Source organism: Podarcis cretensis, assembly GCF_951804945.1.
Source record: "Podarcis cretensis genome assembly, chromosome: 2".
NCBI classification, from domain to species: Eukaryota; Metazoa; Chordata; class Lepidosauria; order Squamata; family Lacertidae; genus Podarcis; species Podarcis cretensis.
In genome coordinates, this window is record NC_137171.1 from 16,584,554 (window position 1) to 16,609,742 (window position 25,189).

The 25,189-nt window shown below is 45.4% G+C and overlaps 1 protein-coding gene across 1 annotated transcript in view; it reads right to left on the reverse strand.

The window, feature by feature from the left end:
- The window catches only part of SCN8A (sodium voltage-gated channel alpha subunit 8), a 110,245-nt gene that overhangs the window by 73,873 nt on the left and 11,183 nt on the right, over nucleotides 1-25,189 (reverse strand). Inside the window, exon 2 of the mRNA XM_079965330.1 lies at nucleotides 7,230-7,559. Coding sequence (XP_079821456.1) covers nucleotides 7,230-7,505 — 276 coding nt within the window. The 5' untranslated portion in view covers nucleotides 7,506-7,559. The remainder of the gene's footprint in view (nucleotides 1-7,229; nucleotides 7,560-25,189) is intronic.

A 25,189-nucleotide genomic window follows, 5' to 3' on the forward strand; every position in this document is an offset into this window, starting at 1 on the left:
GATAAACATGCATAGGATTACACTGTGAATCTCTTCTACGACATTTAAGAGACTTTAAAGTATGGAGATGAAGCCAGTTTAAAGCACACAGTTCAATCCAGTTTCAAAATCGAGCTCACCCATCTCTTAGCTTTCCATGGCTATAGAAAGCTATCTATAAGGGGGTAATATTCAAATATGCAATTCACTACTTGGGATGTGAAGTGTTGCAATCCAAGGAAGGGTGTACTCTGTACAGTTCCTGCTCATTCAGAATAGTGACAGGGAACACCAGAATAACATCCGCCATTTTGTTCAAACGATCAGGCCCCTTGCTTGCTTATTTCTGAAACAAAGCAAGTTTACTGGCTTCCGTTTCATTCACTCTTGGCACAGGGTGCAAGGTGTTTCCAAGTCCTCTCCTAGCTGGCTAAGCCTTGATGGTTATGCTCAAGCTCCAGTTGCTGCGCACAAGTGGGGAGAGGGCTGTTGTCCTCAACTCCTGTTTGTGGGTTTCCCATAAACACCTGGTTGGCTACTGTGAGAACAGGAAGGAAGCTGACTAGGTGAACTATTGGCCTGATCCTGCAGATTTTTTTTATCTTATGTTATTAGTCTTTCCCACAATGACAAACCTAGACAGCATCTTAAAAAGTAGAGACATCACCTTGCCAACAAAGGTCAGTATAGTAAAAGCTATGGTTTTCCCAGTAGTGATGTATGGAAGCGAGAGCTGGACCATAAAGAAGGCTGATCGCCGAAGAATTGATGCTTTTGAATTATGGTGCTGGAGGAGACTCTTGAGAGTCCCATGGACTGCAAGAAGATCAAACCTATCCATTCTTAAGGAAATCAGCCCTGAGTGTTCACTGGAAGGACAGATCGTAAAGCTGAGGCTCCAATACTTTGGCCACCTCATGAGAAGAGAAGACTCCCTGGAAAAGACCCTGATGTTGGGAAAGATGGAGGGCACAAGGAGAAGGGGACGACAGAGGACGAGATGGTTGGATAGTGTCTTCAAAGCTACCAGCATGAGTTTGACCAAACTGTGGGAGGCAGTGGAAGACAGAAGTGCCTGGCGTGCTCTGGTCCATGGGGTCACGAAGAGTCGGACATGACTAAACGACTAAACAACAACAACAACAAATTAGTCTTTCCCAAGTACAGCACAGCTTCCCTTTGGCTAGGACAATAAAATTATCCTGTGCCCTAGGGACATTCTGTAGACACTGGGTGTCAAGATGCACTGCGCTGAGGGATGTTCTCCAAGAAATTCAAAACATGAGAAAAATACAGTGGTGCCAATCATTTACCTGTTGGTATGGTAAAGATAAAGGTAAAGGACCCCTGACAGTTAAGTCCAGTCACAAACGAGTCTGGGGTTGAGACACTCATCTCGCTTTACTGGCCGAGGGAGCTGACGTTTGTCCGCAGACAGTTTTTCTGGGTCATATGGCCAGCATGACTAAGCCGCTTCTGGCAAAACCAGAGCAGCACACAGAAATGCCATTTGCCTTCCCGCCGGAAGCACTTTGACGTGCTTTTGAACTGCTAGGTTGGCAGGAGCTGGGATTGAGCAACAGGAGCTCACCCTGTCATGGGGATTCGAACCGCCGACCTTCCAATTGGCAAGTCCTAGGCTCTGTGGTTTAGACCACAGTGCCTAGTGAATATCACTAGTATACAGACATTCTCAACAAGACCAAGGGAAGAGACCAAGGGAAGGAATGACAATCTGAAAAATCAATTATCACCCCCCAGAGAAAAACTGAAACTTGGACTGGGGACACCTGGGTAAATGTTCTCAATGAGCTGGTCTATATTTAAGACACGCATCTCCATGGCAAGTGTCTCTGTTCCGCATTATACTGAATTAGTACAGATCACTGTCTAGAGCTGGGGCTGTCATGTAGTGAGTTTCTCTGCCAGTGGTCCATATTGGGGGCATTTTCTTGGCAGGGGCAGCAACTGATTCAGTGATTTCTAATTAAGTATTTGGCCAGGGGCTGAGGAGCTCCCAATGGGGATGCCAATAACATATAGAGCAGCAGCCCAAGCAAAACCCCTGGGTTTACCAAGATGCCAATTCATCTTACTTAACCAACCTGTAAAATGGAAGTCATAGCAAAAGGGAAAGGGAAAAGGCTGGGGGTGGTGAGAGGAACAGGATTCCTTGGAAGGAAGTGGACTCCCCCTTTTTAAACAAAAGCTGGGTGACCACCTAACAAGGATGTTGTAGCTGTGGGGTTTTTTGCATCAGCAGGGAAATATTCCAAAACGGAGATCTGCATTATACTAAGTCAGGACAATTGGTCCATCTAGATGAAAAGGTTGCACTACTGGCTAAGATAGCTGGCTGGTTTCAGCAAGAGAGCTTTCCTAGGGCTTTTGGGGGGTGTTATTGGGTTGTTGTTTTTATTTTGATTGTATGTTTTGTGGTTTTAAATTTTGATTTTGTTCCGTGAACTGCCCTGAGACCTCCCGGTACAGGGTGGCATATAAATTCAATAAATAATAAATAATAATAATAATCTAGAAAAGCTTGAGAACCTGGGACTTTTATAAAGAAGCTCTACCACTAAGCTTTGGCCTGGTTTTGGCCTTCAGTTGATGACTCTGTGTCTTATAGTTGTGATGAGGTTCACTGGAATAAAGAAACACTGCCATCTTCCCTAAGTATTGGGGGATAAGGCAGAGACAGGTGCCATCCTCCAATTCTGGTGCCAGTCAGGCCACGCCTCTGCACTTAGCTCTCTGGCTGGCATTAAAAAGAAAGAGCCAGGACTGCTTTTCATATGCTAGAAGCTGGCATTAAAAAAAAACATGGCAACATTCCAGCTGTTCAAGCAGAACTGCTGCTTTTGATGATTCAGAGAGGTGTGTGTGTGTGTGTGTGTGTGTGTGTGTGTGTGTGTTTTAAATGGATTTGTGGGATGATCTTGAACCACTGGTTATTTGGAGAAGTAATGCACATCCTTTCTGGTAAAACACAATGGAATCAGGAAATGTGCCATTCCAGGATTTGTGGGAAGATGCACAAGTCCTCGCTATACAGAACAGGAAGCTGGGGGAGAAACTGTTCATCAAAAACATTTCCAATGATGTCTGTAGCTCACTATTTCTAAAAAGAAAAAGACCCAACCTTCTAGGCAGTCATGTTGTTCTCTGCACAGCACACAAGATGCGCTGCCAGAGGCCTCCCACATATTTCTAAATGGGAAGCCTTCTCTGGGGAACATAAAGGGCTTTCTTCAGTACAGCCTTTAACACACTCGGGCTTGCACCACTGGATGGGTGGGTGGGGGCACCTAAAGGTGCCCAGTGCTGTACACAAAAGAAATCCTGCATTTCCTCATATGTGTTTGGCTTTGCAAACAGCACCTCTTAGCTCAGTTGACCCCCGCATACCTGCCAAAACAGCCTATCAAAGCCACTATCAAGAGGGTGTGGTACTAAGTTGTCGCTATGCTATGTGCAGTAAAACTGTCATGCGGGCAAAAGAGAAATGCACGCCCTCCAACATTTCTCCGATGAAAATAGGAACGTCCTATTCTTTATTACTCTTATTCTTATTTTACTGTTTATAACCCGTGAATCCGACTGGGTTGCCCCAGCCACTCAGGGAAGCTCCCCACATTTTTGAAAACACAATAAAACATTAAAAAAAAAACTTCCCCCTACAGGGCTGCCTTCAGATGGCTTGGGGGTTGGATAACTCCATACCCTCCAACGTTTCTCCAATGAAAATAGGGACGTCCTAAGGAAAAGTGGGACATTCTGGGATCGGATCAGAAACTGGGATGGCTTCTGCAAATCCAGGACTGTTCCTGGAAAACAGGGGTACTTGGAGGGTCTGGAAATACCTTCCTGGGTGGGTAGAGAAGGCTGGCTAAAAACTGTTTACCCAGCTCATACAAGCATCAGAAGACGCCTGTTGCAACAGACCCACAACCCATCTCTAGCTGCCTGCACCCTGTTCTCACAACGGCCTACTAAATCCAGAAATCGGTGCTCAAAAGATCCTCACAGCAGCCACGCCTCCTGCCTCCCCCTGCCACTCGCAGGCCCAACCATTCTAAACCTGAAAGCGCAAGCTTGTGTTGTCCCTCAACAGCCATACAACTGCAGCCTCAGGCAGTCTCACCTTCTGCCTGCCTGCTGTTTTCCTCCTGCTCGCTGAAAGGGACATCACCCCCAGAGGAAATCTCCTTCCTTCCCTTCCACACTGACTGGACCCTGCAAATCCACCTCAGCTAGCTACCACACAAGGTGCCTCTTCATCTTCAAAGCTCTCTTCCTTGCCACCGGCTCGGGCATCCTGCTTACCGACGAAGGCAGATCCAAATAAATCATATTTTCAAAGGGAGAACAGCCACGACGTTTCTGAGTCCCAGAATCCCTTGGTGTGCGATGAAATCTATTTTGCACCCAGCCTAATCTAACCTAATTAAAGTCTGCACGACACCTCCTGCACTACCTCCAGTTCTGGGAGAACGGATGCTTCACTCTCAGAGGTAGCAGCAGCTAGAGACCATCAGTGGAGGAGGTGAGCTGTTCTCCTGGCTCCCCTTCACAGCTGCTGGGATTGCCCTTTTTGCACCTTTGGCCAGCAGAGGGTCACCCCCTTTTTGGGGAGCAGCTTTGGTGGGAGGGAAGCAAGGACAAGGGCCACCCCAGAACATCATCTTCTATGGAGATTGCCCTGCCCTAAATTGTTTTAAGTGCTTTTTAACTTGTATGCTTTTAATTTTGAGTTTTCAAAATAAGGGAGGTAAAATGTGCCTGGGAAGAGAGCAACTGGGGAAAGCAGGTGGCACTCCGATTGCAGTGGTTCTGGGCACGGTGGAGGTTCTGGACAAGTGGGTGGGACATGTCTGGTAAGGGACACGTGGCACAGGGAGTTGGTGACTGTGCCATGTGCCAGACCTCCCTTCAACCTGAGGAATTGTGGCTGTCCTATCAGCCAGCCCTGGGGTCTGTGGCTGTTCAATGTTAGGTTGGTCCTGCCTCACCCATGATGTGATTGTGGATAAGGAGGCTGATCTGATCTATATTACTGAGATGTGGGTGGTTGAGCAGGGTGGAGTTGGTGCTGGCTCCTTGGTACAGCTCCAGGGCAGACTTGAGGGTTGGGGATGGGGAGTTGCTGTAGACCACAGAGATTCTATCTCTGTCTCCAGGCTTTCTGGCCAGTTGGGTGGGGATCCAGAGTGTTTGTTCCTGGTGTTGGTAATTGGGACATATTAGGGATTCTGCTAGGGACATGGGTGGCACTGTGGGTTAAACCACAGAGCCTAGGACATGCCAATCACAAGGTTGGCGGTTCAAATCCCGCAGTGGGGTGAGCTCCCGTTGCTCGGTCCCTGCTCCTGCCAACCTAGCAGTTCAAAAGCATATCAAAGTGCAAGTAGATAAATAGGTACCACTCCAGCGGGAAGGTAAACGGCATTTCCGTGTGCTGCTCTGGATCGCCAGAAGCGGCTTAGTCATGCTGGCCACATGACCCGGAAGCTGTATGCCGGCTCCCTTGGCCAGTAAAGCGAGATGAGCACCGCAACCCCAGAGTTGGTCACGACTGGACCTAATGGTCAGGGGTCCCTTTACCTTTACCTTTAGGGATTCTGCTGGTTTACCACCCACCTGACTGCCCAGAAGTATACTGCCTGAGCTGACAGAGCTGGTCTTGGAGGGAGTGTTGAGGACTCCCAGACTGCTAGTGTTGGGGGACTTCAACATCCATGCCGAAGCCATTAGCTCTGCCATGGCTAAAGACTTCACGGCTGCCATGATGACCCAACATATCATTGGCCCAACATATGTGGACCTTGTTTTCTCAGCTGGGCAGGAAGAGGGTGATCTGAAAGTGGGGTTTATTGACAACAGTCCCTTGTCATGGTCAGGTCACTTCCTGTTGAGATTTAGGCTCTCAGCATCCTTCTACCTCTGCAGAGGCAGGGGACCTATGAGGATAGTCTACCTCAGAAGCTGATGGCTCCAATTGGTTTTCAGACAACCTTGGGGGATTTCCCTGCTGATATGACTGGTGCTCCTGTTGAAACCCTGGCCAACTTGTGGAACATCTGGATGGCTTGGGCCACTGACATGATCATCTGAATGCCCTCTCCTGCTTTGTAGAGCCCACTTGGCTCCCTGGCTTGCAATAAGCATCTGAGGCCCTTCTTCATGTGCCCCCTCCATGAGAAGTTAAGAGGGACTAGATGGACTCTTGGCCTGATCTAGCAGAGTTCTTCTTATGCTCATTGGCAGGGGCTTCATAAAATGCAAAAGGCTCATGCTTTTGAGCAGGCTATTGGTTATCACACAACCACCTCCATTTATGGTACCAGTTGTACATATAGTTAAAGGAAGCACAACATAGGAGCCGGTTGTGAAACAAGCTCTTTTGCTTTCTTGACTGAGAGCATAACAAAACTGTTAAGAGTATATTAGGTAAAGTAAAATGGAAGGGCTTTCAATGTGCATCATTAATTTTCCACGCAAAGCATTATGGCAAAGTTTTAAGACCCACCCCCTTCCACTTTAGAGGGAATCGGGCTGTCAAGTCCCACAACCACTTTGAGGCTTATACTCAATATGTGATGGTGGTGATGGTCTTTTATTAGTCTAAATGGTACACTGAGGCAGTGAAAGGATGGAGGAAATGTCCCATCACTACCACAAACCCAGATCCAATAACCTTTCAGGAGCATTTGATGCAATTAAGTAAATCAGGTTCTGGATTATATGGTGGCACACCACACCTATCTCTTTGTCAGGTCTAGATACATTTCATCTCTGTCCAAGACGAATTTTTAAAAGTCACCATGGATAGAAGACAAGTCTCCAAATGGTGCTAATTGGCCTGGGAGACACCGGACCTAAAACACCATGGTTTTTCTCTTTTGTGACTGAGATGGACTGACTGCCACTCCTTTTCTCAGTATCTGTTGCCACTCCCCCCTCTTATTTATCTGCCTCCTCCCTACTAGATGTGCTGACTTCCAGAATTACTTAAGCTATGTGTCGAGCTGTGTGCAGATTTTGCAGAGCTATCAGCTACCCCAACAAACGATCAGACACATTTCTTCCCCAAACCTGAAAAAAATGAAGAGAAGATTCGTATTTGAAAAGCCCACAGAAAAAGGTCCCCTTTCATATGCAGCAAGAGACTCTTGCCACCCCAAACCTGTAATTCCTCCTGGGGACAAAAAAGACTTGAGTTTTTAATAGGCTGGGTCTTGGTGACTCACTTTCTGCGTCAAATAGAAAGGGTCAAAGTCCTCCAGTGGCACAGCAACCAGGCCTTTTGGGATATCCCCATAGATGAAAGGCAAATTCTTCCCTGCCTCCAGGTCACTGTTTGGTTTTGGTTTGCTCTCTTCGTCGTCATCTCTGTGACTGCTGTCTTGCTTAGGGCGCTTCTTCTTCTTATCTTCTGCGATGCGCTTCTCGATGTTAGCCAGAGATTCCGGAGTGAAAGGTCGAAAACTATCAGGGCCTGGTGGTGCAAGCAGCCGCCCTGCCATTTTTTCATCCTGCAGAAACTTATTTAGTTATGATGCGCCCGGGATAGGTCAGCTCTGTAGAGGAGAGAATAGGACAGACGGTCACAAGTCAAATCCTCAACATACTGGTGGGTGAATTGAGTATTTTTGGAGGGAAGAATGAATGAGTCTTGTTGAGCCACATCCCCACTGAGATACCACAACTGTTGCATTGGTTTTACCATTCACCATTTGCATCGTCTCAAGCTGCCTGAGACAATGAGCTCAACACATTTCCCAAGTATCTCACTTAAACCAGAGCTAGCTGACATGGTACCCACTGGATGTTGTTGAGGGTTGCCATATTCCGGGGATCAAAAACCCAGACACCCCACCATCACCACTGGGGCACCTCCGCCACCATCCTGCACCTCCCTCCCTCACCCTCCATGCTGCTAACCCCTTCCTCACCCACCTGTTCCCCCCCTCTCTTATCATTGCTGTCTTTGGTCTCCTGCTCACGAGGGGAGGATGAGCGGCCACGAGAAGGTCACACAAGGCCAGACGACCATTGGGACTGTCTCGGGGCCTAGCGCGGTCCTGGGACTCCAACTCCCATCAGCCCCAGCCAACATGGTTAATGCTCAGAGATTATAAGAGCTGTAGTTCAAGAGCATCTTGAGGGCCACAGGTTCCCCATCCCTGTCTTAAACTACTTAAGGTTGTCAAGTTCACTGGTCCATTATAGAACTCATGTAAAATGGCAGATAACATGGATGAACTCTCTACTACTTACTGTATTTTATGATACTTAGTACTACCCTGACAACTCTACCTCTTCTGGAGACAGCCTTTTAATATTAAAACTGGCCAACCACTCCAGAACTTTTAAATCCTATGGTCCTCCTATTACTGTTTTCCTTCTGAGCAGCTTCATTTTGTGATGCCAAAAGTTCACTGGTGTTTCTCTAAGAACCGCTAATGCCTGAAGAGAAACATGGCAAAGTTTGCAAGAGCAGATTCCTTAATAAGAAGATGCCTAATGATGGACAAGTTACCCTGATCTTCCAGGACAGTGTCTAGCTACAGGGTAGGATTAGCAATGTTCTGTGTTGTAGTCCCAGTTGTATGGGCCCAACAAGCTTAACCAGAGTCCAACATGAATCAAGCATGCCCCAGAATTCACCACAATGCACAGGAGTTCCATGGCAAATGCCTGTGTGGTCCTCAATTTGGAAACACTTCCCTGAAAGCAGAAAGACTGAGCACCACTGTGTCAGATTTAACCAAAGCTCCACACATGAACCCATCTCTTTTTAAAGTATATTAAGGTAGGCATCTTCAGCTTTGCATGCAACAGTTCAGCACACAAAACCAGTGGCCCATCACTGTAAACCACAGTTAATGATTCACTATGAATGCCCCTACATGGGTTGTTTTGCTTCTCCCTGCTAGTACACAGAGGAAACAAGCCATGACCACTGGCTTAGTGTTATGTTCAAAACAATGAGCATGGTTTGCTTCACTCCAACAAAGCACAATCAGTAAGCCAAAACAAGCCTTGGCTTCAGATCATGGTTTGCTGAAAATGAAACAAACCACAATCCCTCTTTCAAAAGTAACTCTAAGTCAAAGACCTTGGTTTGATTCCTTCCAGTGCTAGCAGGCAGCAAAAATCAGGGTGGGATCAACTCATACATGGTAAACCATGGTTTATGGCTTACCATGATGTTTGAACATGGTCAATACAACATTAGAACAATAAAACCCCAACACTATAATTTTGGCACGAATGTATGTCAATCAATGGTTTAAACATTATTCTTATTACTTTTATGTTGAAGTAATGGCAGGAGGATACAATTTTTGGCCCTGACACAAATGCACATGCACCACATGCTAACATCTGCATGTGATGGAGCTTTTCTGAATGCCAATGTTAAAATACATTTCAGGGATTAGTGAGTTTGATGGAGATGGGGACTGAGGAGGAACCCATATCTATATGAAATATCTTCAAACGTTGGCTGATTTGCTCTAGTATATTTCTCCTCTTCCCTTTCCGTCAAGCTGCCTGCCTGAAATCCTATAGGCCGCTAAGCAAGAAATCAATCTCTGCCATCCACAGATTCAGCTAGCATTTTAAACTAGCAGATTATCCTAACTCAGCACCTTCTTTTTCACTTCTCCCTTGAACAGTACAATACTGTTCACACAAGGCCACAAAAAGCCACACAATCTCTTCATATTACTCATGCCATTGGAAGCCACAAGTATTGGTGCTAAGATCAGAGTATACAGGTAAAAGAAACCATGTGTCCCATGTAAAATTTGGACCAGTAATGCTTTGATTTTTAACCTTTAAAAGATTTTATGGGTTTAATTTGTTGGCTAGGGCAGGCATGGGGAAACTATGGTCCTCCAAACATCATTAAAGACTCCAGCTCCCACCAGCTGCAGCCAGCATGGCCAATGGCCAAGAATGTCCAACAACATCTAGAGGCCACAGGTTCCCCAGCTCTAGTCTAGGGACCTGCATCTTGCTTTGGGTGCAAGAGGGATCCTGAGTTTACAAGCCTTGGAAATCAGGGAAAGAATGGCCATGCCAAAAAAGATGGATAGATGGCAAATAATTCTCACTATTCGGCATCCATACAGTACCAGGCAAAACCTGAATGCAACAACCTCCTGCATTGTTGAAACCTCCTGTATTATGTATTACATGCAAGTATTTACTGGGGGGGAGGAGAAGTGGCTAGCTGAATACCTTTTCTAGGATTGCCATTAAAAAGAATGCTTGTTTCTATGCCTTAACTGCACAGGTTGGGGTTAACAGCAGGCTGATCTTGCAGACATGAGCAGAAGATGATAATCCTTATCTTCATGCAGCAAAAAACTTCATCTGCTGCCGATTTCTGCAGATAAGGTTTCTGCTCCAAGGACAAGAGCAGTTCAGGCTTTTTACTGATCAGTTGGCAACCCTATGTCTGATCTCAATAGGGACCTATGCATATGAAGCCAAAACTACCGGTAGGTGTTTTTTAAAATCAAACTGAATTTAATGCAAACCTTCTCCTCCCCCCCCCTCCAAAAGCCAACCAAATTCCATTGCCAGTAAGGAAATACGTAAGATTTTAAAAACAGAGATGCTACTAAGAAAATTTCTTCTTTTTGGCATGCATCATGAAAAGCAAACAAAGACATATTTGTTTGAAGGATGAGTCTAGAGAAATAAGTTTGCATTCTGCAGGGACTGCACAGTGTCCCCAGCAAAGAGGCCGCCAACCAGGTATGACGTGCTGTCAGACCAAATAATAAGTGTGAGTCAGAAAAACAGAGTTTGTCTGCATCTGGTGCTCCTATGTAGAACAAACACACACAGAGATGCACAAGCAGAGCCCCCCCCCCCCATCTCTGTAGTTTGACACCTTTGCCGGAGAAACAGGAAGGAGAATTAAACCGTGATTCAGGACTGACGATTCAGAGCTTTTCGCTCCGAAGGAAGGGGAGCGGAATTCTAGAAGCTGTGCACTGATGCAACGGCACTGCAGCACTGCAGACTGAAATACAACAGAGCACACGAGCTTTGCCACTTAAGGGAGCCGTCTAACTGCTGGATGGGCAGAGGTTTTTTTTAGGTGCAGAAATAATCCCGTTGCTTCGTGCACCAGACACAGAGGGACTAACTTGTAGAAACAAACAGAGACGATACAGATATATTCAGCAAATAAGAGAAAGGCACATGCAAACACAAAATGCTTTTTCATGTACAATTCTTACAGCAGAAAACAACTGGCTAGCAAGGACCCCTTGAATAAGGAATGATGACTCAACATATTCCTTGAAGCCAACGATCCCCTACGGGGCCAAATCATTACGATGCAGCTATAGCCGCATGGAGTCAGTCATCACCATCATTAAGAGGTCTAGTTTGCCTTCCGTACCCCTCTTAGCTCTGGCGCCACTGAAGACACCTAAGATTAACACCACCTTAACAGGAGTTTATTACTGTAGTGTAGCGAGCAGACTGCTGGGATAACCCAGGCTGAAATCCCCACTCAGCCATGAAGCTCACTGGATGACCTTGGGCAAGTCACCATCTTCTAGCCTTACCTACCTCACAGGGTTGTTGTGAGGAGATGCCACACTGAGGAAGGGTGGAAGCAATACAACACCCCCATAATCAAATGGTTGTGTGAAGAGGTGCTGCATATTGGACTGTCTGAGGACACACAACTGCAAAACGAGTAAGGCTGCAGCCTTTAACTGGCAGATCAGCTGGCTAAAGTTTTTCTCGATTCATCAGAGGGAGTAATTTTATTTGATAAGGCTGCGAAGGCATTACCTGTTTGCTTTAAGGATATTTTAGCTCTGGTTTGTTACTGTAACAGATAAGAAAAAAAGGAAAGATGACCAGTCCCGTCTAACAAAGAATGGCAGCTTTCTTCTTCTTCTTTTCCATTAGCTCCTTTGGCATATTAAAAAAGGCATCTATAATGAGGTTTTGGTAATATGCCCATGTGTTTAAATTTGACTTATTAATAGATTAATCAGTTAAACATCATATGATTAATCAACCAAAACTTATTTAATTGGCTGATAGTGCTAAGCATGAGACAGTGGAATATTTATTTCTGCAGTTTATCCAGAGCAAGCATGCAATACCAGTCAGTTGAAGCACGTTTCATCTGCAATTATAGCATCACCGATAAACCTCACCTCCAACCTTATAAAGCCAACAGAGCAAGCAATCATAGAGAAAGGCAGAGCGATTTTGCCCAAGGCCACACTAGCAGAACTCTAATCAGGTCAACTACGCCCTGCAGGACCATTCTGCCACCTGAGATTCTCAATGTCTCCCAGGAGATAGGGAGGTTTAATCCTATAATCAATTTCCAACACTACACAAATACACAATGCAAGGAAATGAATGGGACAAGCCATTTTAAAAAGTGCAGGGCCTTACCTTATGAGAAATTTAATAACAACAACAACATCACCCTTCATCCATAGATTTCAGGGCAGTTCACAACATAAAATCACAATATAAAAACCACAAAATAAATAATAAAATTAAGAACAACCACAAACCAATAAACCAATTGTAGCCTAGCCATCAAATTATATAAAGACTGACTCCCACCCTCAAAATCTGCTGTCCCTATTTACTCCCAGTCAGTGGATTGCTTTTGACACTGAGGAAGGACAGGTTTAAAGAGGCCTTTGCCCTTGCTGTAATCTAAATACCTGTTCCCTGCAAAAAACCCCAACCCCAGTCATTGACCAAAGTTTTAATCTTGTATTTTTATGTTGTGAACTGCCCCTAAGATCTATGGATGAAGGATGGTATACAAATTTAATAAACACATAAAATAAATCTGGGTGTGATGTTATGGCACTGCATAGGGCCACTTTATGAGCCTTATAGCTGCAGGAGTCTTCAGTCTACTCCACGGTTATTTTGACTGGCACAAATGAAATGGGAAGCGATGATGGAATTCTTGGGATTCACTCAAGAAAACACCAAGTAAAGGCATAAAGTAAATACGGGCAAAGACTCACAAGGGTCCAGAGGAACTCCTTGGGCACACCCACATCATTTCCTCAATGGAGAGCTGGAATATTCCTTAACCATGGGGCAAAGATCCAACTCAATCACACAGAGATTCTTGCTACAGCCTTTGATGGGACCTCTCATGCTACCTGTGTGGAACCCACACTAGGAGGAGCTACAAATACTTGAACCACAATGCCTCTTGGTTAGGCTGTGAAGCAAGGGGGAATCGCTCTTACATGACAGTGTTCTTTGTGCAATTGTGGGGACTTGTCCTTTCAAACGGGGCATCTGGTTCATTCATCATGAGTGGAAGTTGCTCAACCCACAGTGAGTATCCTTTATGGCCGCACACACGCTTACAAGTTTTCCTTGGAGTGAACAGATCAAACAACCCATTGGACATAAGGAAAACAAAGGGGTTTGACACAAGGAAAATAAACCCACCAACTTCAGGATTCCCAAACTCCACAACACCACGGACCACTTGAAAACTGCTGAGGGTCTTAGCAGATCACTAAAAGATTTCTCTGCCTGGTGTAGCAATTGCAATATGCTGTACTAGATGCTGTGTGATCTTTAAATTCAGTTTTTACTGACATAGTGTGAAAGAAGCTTGCTGGCCCCTGAAAGTTCATGGAGCACAGTTTGGAAACCCCTGCATTACTATGTTAAAATAAAGAGCCGTTACCCCAGGGGTCCAGTCCCAATGACATTTGAACAGCATTTCTTAATTCCAAGTAAAATGTAGCCATTTGGGTGGTGGTGACCAATGCTAGCCAAATAGGGAAGTGGCCCATAACAGTGGTGTATGCCTGGGTTAGCGACTTTTTCTAACTGTGTCCTTCCTGGTCCTGCTACCCAAACAGCAGCTTTGAAATGGGAACATTTTGAAAATGTGCTGCTCACATTTTAATTTATCTCGCAGCTGTCCTTGCCCTGAGTCGATGGTAAGGTGTTGCATATCTCCTCCTGATTGCTACCCCAACAACCAAACTGTTCACTTAGAAAGGAAATAAAATCAACTGAATAATCAGATAATGGGGGACCAGAGGAAGACGTCTGCACCATGAACGAAGACTGTAAAATTTGGCTAAACCTCTGGGAGGTTTAAAAAGCAAACATCTGGGCACTTCAGGAAGGCTAGAAGAGAGGGAATTCTGAGGCACGGTCTGGAAGTCAGGTCCTGTGACAGCAGCCTTAAAGGAACTGGGAATCTAAGGTTTCAGTCTTGCGAAAATAAAATGGCGGAAAGAAGGACATATGCTGACGAGACATAAATATTTCAAAGGATGTCAGAAAGAAGGAGGAAAGCAAGTTGTTCACTGTTCCCACAGAGAGAAAACAATGGATTCAAAAAGGCTTAAGATGGGCTTTAAGAAGAAATGAGGAAAGGAAATTTGCCCGCAGTGCTATCCAGCAAGGGAGCAAGAATGTGGAATCCCATTCCCTGGGGAGCACTGGTAGTATAAGGACAGCCCATCTGGGCTGAGAGCACACGTTTCAATGACTCATGGGACCCTTAGAAGATTAGACCAGTTCACGGACAATAAAGCTATCAGACCCAATGGCTATATTCCAATTCCATGGGCGGAGGCAGTATGCCTATGGGACGCCAGAAAGCAGAAACTGAGCTGAACAGCAGTGTAATCAACCAGTTGCCTCCAGGAAGCCCAGCAGCAAAACTCAAAGGTTGTTTTCCTCTCCTACTGTTGTAGTAGCCACATTGTATTCGATCAATTTGTCTTTGTTCTCTTTTCAAACAGTCTAAACTAGTGGCCACCACATTGCACAGCTTCGGTAGTTAACTAGTGCTTGTTTACACATCACCCAAAAAAAGAGAATGTGTATGTATGTGTATTTGCATAAAATTAGTATAAAATAGAAATTCAATGCATATTTCTATAGCATGGAAGCTGAACCAGGCACCCTGTGTGGCTCTTCAATCTGGGGCTGTTGATGGGCAAATTTAAGGCCCTCCCTGCTTTCCCTTCCTATTGCACTTTATCTTAAAACTGAACTCAAACTACGTAAGCAGCCTTGCAAAGACAGAAGATAGAGGGCTGCCCCCTGATAAGCCCTCCAAACTGAGGGCTTCCTTCTGCAAAGCTGGCCACCCAAACTCCCACATACACAAAGATCAACCAGCATGGGTGCCAGGTCATCAGTGGTGAGCCTAACACTTTTTTTCTGGTGACCACCTGCCCCTTGATCTCAAGGATGAAGCCTCTCATCTCTTGCTCCCTGGATTTTTTTAATATTCCTCACACACATGGAGAAATTGTCTGCTGATATCAATACCAACATCATTTGCTTCATGGCCTAAGATTTCTCTCTGTCCCCTGCAGATTCCAATAAAAGCACTTATCAGAGAACATAATATCTGGAATGCCAAAGAAATGTTGGTTGATAAAATCAGATTGTTGCAAATGTTTCATCTTGCACTGATTATCGAGTGAATCGATTTATGAATTGTAGAGTTTGACATTTAAAATTTCACTGCCCCAAGGGTGATTCTTCTTGCGCAAGCAGCTGGTGCAAGGAAAATCAAGGTGCATGATTCTAATTCTGTGGGTGCTTATGCAAAGCTTTGCATACCTGTAAGTGGAATTATGATGTTCCTGCCAATGCATCAGCATTTTTGTGCTCTTTTTCCCACTTGACTGTACCACAAGAGAAGAAGAAGAGTTTGGATTTGATATCCCGCTTTATTACTACCCGAAGGAGTCTCAAAGCGGCTAACATTCTCCATTCCCTTCCTCCCCCACAACAAACGCTCTGTGAGGTGAGTGAGGCTGAGAGACTTCAAAGAAGTGTGACTGGCCCAAGGTTACCCAGCAGCTGCATGTGGAGGAGCGGGGAAGCAAACCCGGTTCACCAGATTACGAGTCCACCGCTCTGAACCACTACACCACACTGGCTCTTTATGTTATTTATTTATTTCCGAAGATTTATAAACTGCTCACGCTATAAAATATCTAGCCAATGTACAAAAAGCAAAAAATAAGTATGCAACAACACCAGAAATAATACATTTAAATGACAGAACAGTCACAGTAAATGATTGGTGGAGTATTATCATCATCATCATCATCATCATCATCATCATCATTATTATTGGTCAGGAAAGCATTGGGCAAATTAAAAAGAAGTCTGAAAGAGTGCATCTGAACAAAAGATTGTCGGAGCATGGCCTCTCTCAGAACTTGATCCAGTTCTTTAATTCCTACTCCTAGAATCATAGAATCATAGAGTTGGAAGAGACCACAAGGGCCATCGAGTCCAACCCCCTGCCAAGCAGGAAACACCATCAGAGCACTCCTGACATATGGTTGTCAAGCCTCTGCTTAAAGACCTCCAAAGAAGGAGGCTCCACCACACTCCTTGGCAGCAAATTCCACTGTCGAACAGCTCTTACTGTCAGGAAGTTCTTCCTAATGTTTAGGTGGAATCTTCTTTCTTGTAGTTTGGAACCATTGCTCCATGTCCGCTTCTCTGGAGCAGCAGAAAACAACCTTTCTCCCTCCTCTATGTGACATCCTTTTATATATTTGAACATGGCTATCATATCACCCCTTAACCTCCTCTTCTCCAGGCTAAACATGCCCAGCTCCCTTAGCCGTTCCTCATAAGGCATCGTTTCCAGGCCTTTGACCATTTTGGTTGCCCTCCTCTGGACACATTCCAGTTTGTCAGTGTCCTTCTTGAACTGTGGTGCCCAGAACTGGACACAGTACTCCAGGTGAGGTCTGACCAGAGCAGAATACAGTGGCACTATTACTTCCCTTGATCTAGATGCTACCTTATTCCTTGCTGTGGCCAGTAAAGCAGAGGCTGTTACAGCGCTTAGGCATAAATAGTAAGTGTTCATCTACTGTATCATTGCTCAGGACTTCCCTTCCATCTGTCTTTTGTCCTGTTGCATTTTGGTTATACACAGTTCTGTGTGATCGTGATATATTATGCAGATTAAGGATATTTGCATACATCTCCTCAGTTCTTCATAATATAATCTGTTTCTATCATTCAGGTTTTCAAATATCACAGGAACTGTCAACAGTGGAAAGGCAGATAAAAAAGGGACAGATTTTTTTTGGGGGGGGATGCTTTGAGGGGTTGCAATGACAAGGACTTGCAACTTGGACATCCAAGATTCTAGAGGTGCTAATCTCTGTGCCAGATAGTACCTGGCCTTGTGCAACAAACCAACAGAGCATCTAACCTTCTAGTTACTGTATATACGACTCCAGTCTGGGTGCATACCTTTGTACTGTACTAGAACAGTTATAAGAATCATAGGAAGCTGCCTTATAGTGAGTCAGACCATCGGTCCATCTGTCTGCTGTTTACGCTGATTGGGGGATGCCAGATATTGAACCTGTGACTTCCTGCACACAAAGCCGTTTTCAGCATACATCCCTAGTGCAGCAACCCTGGGACATGATATTGAGAATGCCAGGCTTTGCTGAAATCAATGAAACACTACCAATGGACAGGACCCTCTCGTCTACAATGTCTCCTGGGGAGCACGGATTTGCAGGGCCAGTCCTCCCATGGGGCAGAGTATGGCAGCTGCCTCAGGCAGCAAATTCTGAGGGGCAAAAAAGGGCTAGAAGGGTGTGCCCTGCAGCCCTAAGCTAGCTTGCTGCACTAGCATGGCTGGCACACCAAGCGGTGACCTGAGTTAACCCACCTCAAGTGACATACTACACCCACTCCACCGGGGTGTGGTCCTAGATCTGAGAAAGAGGGGAAGCATCGGTGGCACTTCTTGCCTCAGGCACCAAAGGGTCTTGGGCCGGCCCTGTGAATGTGCCACTATCATTCATAAAGGTAAAGATAAAGGGACCCCTGACCATTAGGTCCAGTTGTGGCCAATTCTGGGGTTGCGGCACTCATCTCGCTTTATTGGCCGAGGGAGCCGGCGTACAGGTCATGTGGCCAGCATGACTAAGCCGCTTCTGGCAAACCAGAGCAGCGCACGGAAACACCGTTTACCTTCCCGCCGGAGCGGTACCTATTTATCTACTTGCACTTTGAAATGCTTTGGAACTGCTAAGTTGGCAGGAGCAGGGACAGAACAACAGGAGCTCACCCCGTTGCGGGGATTCGAACTGCCGACCTTCTGATTGGCAAGTCCTAGGCTCTGTGGTTTAACCCACAGCACCACCCACATCCTATCATTCATACTTTATCTCTAATCCAGTGTTCAAAATCAGCCAGGCGCCAGGCACATTTTGCACCTGGCTTTCAACCACTTACGACCAAATAAGGATGCATGCCTAGGTGCCAGGGGGGTGCCTGATGCCTCCACCATCTGTGGATCATTGGATCTGGACTGTTTTCACACACTAATGCCCCTTCCTGTAGAATTCTATCAGTTATATTTTCAAAATCGCACAATGAATTTCTGGAACCCAATTGCTTTTTCTGCGCCGCACGAGCAGACACCATTCAGAAAAAGAGGTCGGAATAGGCCCATATATATATGTGTGTGTGTGTGTGGGCTGTCCCTGGATCAAGTGACTTTTCTTCTTCAAGTTCTCAAAGTTCCTAATCTAGTTCAAGGTTGTTGTCTGAACAAGCCAGACACTTATCTGAGAATCTGTCACAATCAGTCCATCCTTTGAAAAATAAGACTTGAGAGCCATCTTATGCCAAAACGGCAACTAAGGATTCTGTTTTGGCAACTGCAACCTTGGTTTAAGGAGCCATGTGGCACCTAGATGATATACAGTGGTACCTTGGGTTACATACGCTTCAGGTTACATACGCTTCAGGTTACAGATTCCGCTAACCCAGAAATAGTACCTCAGGTTAAGAACTTTGCTTCAGGATGAGAACAGAAATCGTGTGGCGGCGGTGCAGCAGCAGCGGGAGGCCCCATTAGCTAAAGTGGTACCTCAGGTTAAGAACAGTTTCAGGTTAAGAACAGACCTCTGGAACGAATTAAGTACCACTGTATCTGAGTTTCCAACACTGTTAACCATATAGAAGTGAAATGTGCCTGGTGAAAAGTGCCATCACATACCCTCTGACAGGAAAGGGGTGCATGCAGCAAGTGACTTTAGTGCTCAGGACTGTCCCAACACATGTTGCTGCTTGAGGCAAAGCACAAGATCCCCCTTCCACTATTCCACATACAGTAGCAGACTGGGGTCAGCAGGCTAGTTTAGGAGGTGCATGAGAAGCTGTGCGGCACATACAGGTAAGCTCAGCAGCAACAGTTGTAGGCAGGAGGCTTCTGCTGTTTCCCCTGACATCTGCCACCTGAGGCAACTCTGCCACTCTGCCTTATGGTAGGGCCAGACCTGCCGGTGCTGTTTGCTTTTCCCTTTCAACCCCAAAAGGGCATTCAGGACAGCTTACAAGAACAGCGCACACAGGCGCACACGCAACAATCCCTCTCATTAAAATATGAACACTATAGATTCATCAATCCAATTAAATCCATCAACAGAATAATCAACAACCTCACCCAAATAAAATAAAAAGCAGTGTGTGTGTCAGAGGGAGAAACAGGGCGAGAGTGACCCTACATAATTCCAGTTAATCTAAAGATCAACCAGATAAATACCTGTAATAATGATCTCTGAATTTAGACGAGGCCAGGTCTAAATTCTCTCCATGACAATTTCACATACTGATATACCACTTGCACATGCAGCTCTCTCTCTCTCTATATATATATATTCCACACAAAATTCTTTGAAAAAATATAATAACATTTTAGCCTGAGGCTGCCTCTTTCCCTTCCCTCCTTCCCATTTTAGCTGGAAAGTGCAGGAACTGTCATATATGTGTAAAAATGTGGCCCCAAATACCTGTGATGACCTGTCATCCCTTCCAGGTAAACTGTATGAGGTGGGGAAAAGATGTCTGCTCCCTTAGAACACCTTTCCAGCTGTTCCAAGTGACCTATGACCTGGAAAAACCGAGGCAGGGTAGAAGAATCTAAAAGACAACTCTCAAACCAGATTCCAAAGCAGACCACATTCCAATCCATTTAATCAGGATCTGTGAATTTGGTGAGTTTATGTTAGAATGCAGACCTGCCTGCGCTCACCTTCCTAACTACTGTACACTTTTTTAAAAATATATTTTTTATTAAAGAGTGTCTTGGTTTACAAAAGTGTGTGCATTGTCCTTTTTTCAGGTTGTCAAGTCTTTTCTACAGCTCAGTTACGCTTGATATATGCATAACTGTCAACTTACAGATTTGAAAATAAGGGATCAGCCGCCAAAATAAGGGATTTTAGCCAAACAGCTCCTTCCCTTCCCCCCATAACAGTCAATCGAGGGAGCCTCCAAAACAAATCCAAAAGCACCCCCTCACACGAGATCGCCGCCCGCCATTGTACTCAACCAGCTCCTTTCCTTTTCCCCCACCATGTGCCCCTGCTCCAGACAGACCTTTTCCCCGGCAAGGGTGAGTGGGCCGTCGATGACGTATCCATCCGATTCCAAGCACAGGTATGTTCAACTTCTGAGCCCCTCAGAGCCAAAGGGAGAAAGCCCAGCCAGCAGCCAAACGAAGCCTCAAGCGGTGGTTCCCACAGCGCAGCAACCCGGCAAAGGGGATGCAGCAAGGAAAACCACCGTCACCTTTCCGCTGGGAAGCACTGAGCAAAGGCGAGTCCCCAGGCAACGCGGCCGATTTGATCGGCACAAGGCATGCAAGCTCCACCCCGCAGTCGTTCTTAGACTCCTTATTGGGTGAGCAACGCAGCCAAGCAACACAGTTGGAGCCTCCCTCCTCCCTGGCCGGCAGGGAGGGAGGGAGGGAGGGGAGCTGCTTCCTTTGAAACCCGGGAAATTTAAGGGACATCATCAATAAGGGACAGCACCAGGAAACGGCGCTGGGATAAGGGAGTTTCCTGCCAAATAAGGGACGGTTGACAGCTATGCATATGGTTTCTAGGTTTTGACTGTGTCAGTAGCTGCATGTATTTAACTGGCGGGTGCTTTCCTTGGGTTTATCAGGAGAGACACATTTCACATACAGCTTTATCCAATTTACCTAATTGTGCGTCCTCTAGGAAAGACGGTGCTGCCATTTCTCAAAGTGGTATTGCCATTATTTATCTGCAGAACGTTATTAATCAAGAAGGCCGAAAAGGATAGGTCCATCAATACCTTTCAGTGCCTGTGGAGCAATGGCAAGAGGAGGCTATTACCTCCATACCCTGCTTAAAGTCTTCCAGATGCGCCTGGCTGGCCACTGTGGAAAACAGGATGCTGGATTTGATGGAGCTTTTGCCTAATCCAGCAGGAAAGTGCTCTCCTTAAGTGCTGAGCAAGAATGTAGGAGGCTGAACGTCTCCAAATCTCCTGGCTCCACACCGAAGCACCACTGGCTGAAGCTGATCCAAGACGTTATGACAAGAGGAGCTTCCAGCTGCAGTCCTATGCACGTTTACTTGCAAGTATGCCCCCACTGAATACTCTGGGGTTTACTTTTGAGTAAACGGGATCAGATTGCAAGGATACAGTTGCAATAAACCCTAACAATTAAAAATATATATAAAGTAAGCAGATTAGCCGTTACTTGGATCTAACCGAAATGAATTTAGAATCTGGATGTTAAGCAAGAATTGAGTCTTGCCATACAAGTAGTGCTTTAACATCCAGAATTTGCCAAAGGACTGTTCCTAAACCCAGACAAAGCTAGTAAAAATGTTCCATTTGCAGCAATCTTTGTACCAGAGTTTGGATTCTGTATGCGTACCTATAGCTGCATACTGGAAAGTAAACGCTCTTGATTTCAGCGAGACTTACGGTACTTCTATATGGGTATTGTCAAGGACCACAACTTATTGACTTTAAAATGTGGCCTATTGATTTGATTTTGAGAAATCGGATTTTTAGTTATCAGCAGCTAATCCGTGTAAAGGTCTATGGCAAGGATGAGGAACCTGTGGTCCACCACATGTTGTTGGACTACAGGACCCAACATCCATGACCATTGCCATGCTGGGGCTAATGGGATTTGGAGTTCAGCAAAAACTGCAGAGCCACAGGTTTCTCACCTCTGGGGTCTATTGCAACAACCAGTGTAGAAAGCCATGCACTGCAGTACGACTGGAGTAAAGGAGATGTGTTAAGAAGCTGAGTTAGAAAACCACTGATTAAGGTTTGATAGCTTACCTAGATGCCTCCATGATGGAATTGTGGGGTTCAGGAAAGCACTATCCATGAACAGATCTGTGTATATGCCTGTTTCAATTATTTAATTTTCAAAAGGGCACTGTAGCAAGGCCTTCCTTCCATTACCAGCATCACATTATTTTTTCAAGTGTTCCCTACAGTCCATTTAGTGCTGCATTATGAAGTTATTACCATCAATAATTAAAAGTCCATTGTTCAAAATAAATGAACAGATGAAAATTTTGAGGTCGGATCCATGCTTCAGTGAGGACACACGTGTGAGTGTGAGGAGTGTGAGTGTCTGTGTATGTGTTTTACAATTCTCCCTTGGGGAGAATCTTACATATGCAATGTACATTTCACCACAGAATAAATAATGATCAAATACTCATGTCTCTAAGCTGGCTGTGTGTTTGTGTGTGTCACATTAGATGCTCATTAAACAAAATTAATACATGTAGTTTTTATGACACCTTTGAGTAGGCAAAGCGATTTATATTCTCAGACAATTTCATTCATTCTCGCAGCATCTCTGTGCATTGGGCAGGTCCATTTTATTACATTTCTTCAATGCAAAGACAGAGAATCCCACAAAGAAATGCTGGAATTAGATCCTGTTCCAATCCTAAGCCTCCAAGTATGCAATACTTTCTTTTCCTCCTTATTTCTCTCCTTCTGCCATGTATTTCCCCCTTTTAGAAATAGCAGGCATATGATACCCCAAATGTTCTCCCCTTGTCCTCACCTGCATAGGAACAGATGACCCCTGTTGGTTCAGACCAAAGGCTCGTCTAGTTCAGCATCCGTTCTCGCAGTGGCCAACCAGATGCCACTTGGAAACCCACAAGCAAGACATGAACACAACAGCGCTCTCCCCACCTGTGATTCCTCGCATACTGCCTCTGCATACCTAATGCACTAATTAGAAGTAGCACAGTGCTCACAGCTTCCTATCACGTAAGTTCACCTCATGTCGCCCCCACCGTTATCGCCTATTAGTGGACACATTCTTGCTTAGCCAAGGGATTTTGTGATCTGCCTTGCATCCGTGCCTCGAAGACTCATCTGCAGCAAGGGCAAGTGAAGGGGCTGGTTGGGTGAGAAAACGAACTCTTGCAAAATAGGAGGGGTTTTCTACCTTCCGCCTTCTCCTCTTCCCTCTTGCCCAGGGACAGCACACCCAGAAGCAGGCAGTTGCATACCTTGGGGTACACAAGGCAGCCAATGTTAGAAACTCAGATCTATAAGATAGGCGCCACATGGCTTCATAAACCAAGTTTGCAGTTGCTAAAACAGAATGTCTAGTTGCCATTTTGGGGCAAGACGGCTCTCAAGTCTTATTTTTCAAATGATGGACTGACTGTGATGGATTCTCGGTTAAATGTCTGGCTTGTTCAGACGACAACCTTGAGCTAGGTTAAGAACTTTGAGAACTTACAAGAAGAACCATCACTTGATCCAGGGACAGTCCATATATATATATATTGGCCTATTCCCACCTCTTTTTTCTGAATGGTGTCTGCTCTTGCTCATGCTGCACAGAAAAAGCAACTGGGTTCCAGAAAATCATCCCGATTGAGCACATAAAATAGATAGAATTCTACAGGATGGGGCATTAGTGTGTGAAAACAGTCCAGATCCAACGATCCCCAGATGGTGGAGATGGCAGGCGCCATCCTAGAACCCAGGCATCTTCATTTTGGTCACAAGTGGTTGAAAGCCAGGAGCAAAATGCACCTGGCGCCTGGCTAATTTCAAACACTGCAAGGCACAGGAGTGACAGTGTGTACTAAAACCTAGTACACTTGCTTCTGTGCTCTGAATGCATGTGCTACGTTTTAGACTGAATGGGGATACACATACCCAAAGCCTCAATTATCAGGGTCTTGGTGCCTTCAGGATGGATGTTTAAAGGGAGGGTTTATTCCCAGCTCCATTTTGTGTGGTACAAGCACTCTGCAAACTCAGGCTTGTTGTCCTTGAACTGGAGAGGAGGAGAGAGAGTGAAGCTTGGACCTTCTGCCAATCCCACTGAGCTTAGACTCTCTCCCCTAATTGCCTGGGCATGTCTCGGAAGTGAACCCACGACCTTTCACACCCCAAATGCCAATGATTCCCCTAAACTAGGGGAACCTGTGGCCCTACATGTGCAATTGGGCTACAGTCCCTGTCATTCCTGGCAACTGGCAATGTCGGCTAGGGCTGTGGAGTTGGGAAGCCCAACAACTGGAAGGCTATCCCTAATCTAGTGGAAGTTTGCATGTACTGCTGCACTGTAATTATTATAAGGATCTACGCCTGACCTTTATTGTCCCAGTTCTACAAAAGCTTAAAAATGAGCCAGAACTCCAATGTATGAGAGCCTTGGTAGAAGATAAGGTTCCTGAAATCACGACCAATGTTGCTAAATTTTGTGTAGCCGCTATTAGGCGCAGGAAACAAGAGCTTTCCAATGTCAACATGCAGGCGAAGGCAAATACTTAATTTTATTCATGCTGTCTAATTTGAAATTGCTGTTATGGCCTAATCTGTATTGAAATTGTCCTTTTTTTTCTGATGTGATGCTTCGCTGATTAGCTGTACGAGTTAATCTGGTCTGTGACCGTTTAATAAAATGAATTGAATTGAATCTAGTGGAATTATTTTCATGTTGGGTGGGAGATGTCCTGGGCTCTCTTCCTAAGCAAACCCATGCAAATTGGCTTGGGGAAGCAGAATGAGGGCCATAGCTCTGTGGGATTGGCCATGAGTCCTTGCTTTACATGCAGAATGTCCCAGATTCATTCCCTCATGTCTTCAGTTAAAAGGATCCCAAATGATACAAAAGACCTGTTCTTAATAATCCCGGAGCATTACTGCCATTCAGAGTAGACAGTGCTGGGTTTGGTGGAAAAAATAGTCTCATCTGTGCAAGAGAAAGGGAGGCAATGGGCCTCCATTTGCAAAAGTGGATGCAGCTACTGGTGTCCAGGAAGGGATGTAAAGGGGTGTTTAATCAGGAACACTTGAGAAGTGGGGATGAGCC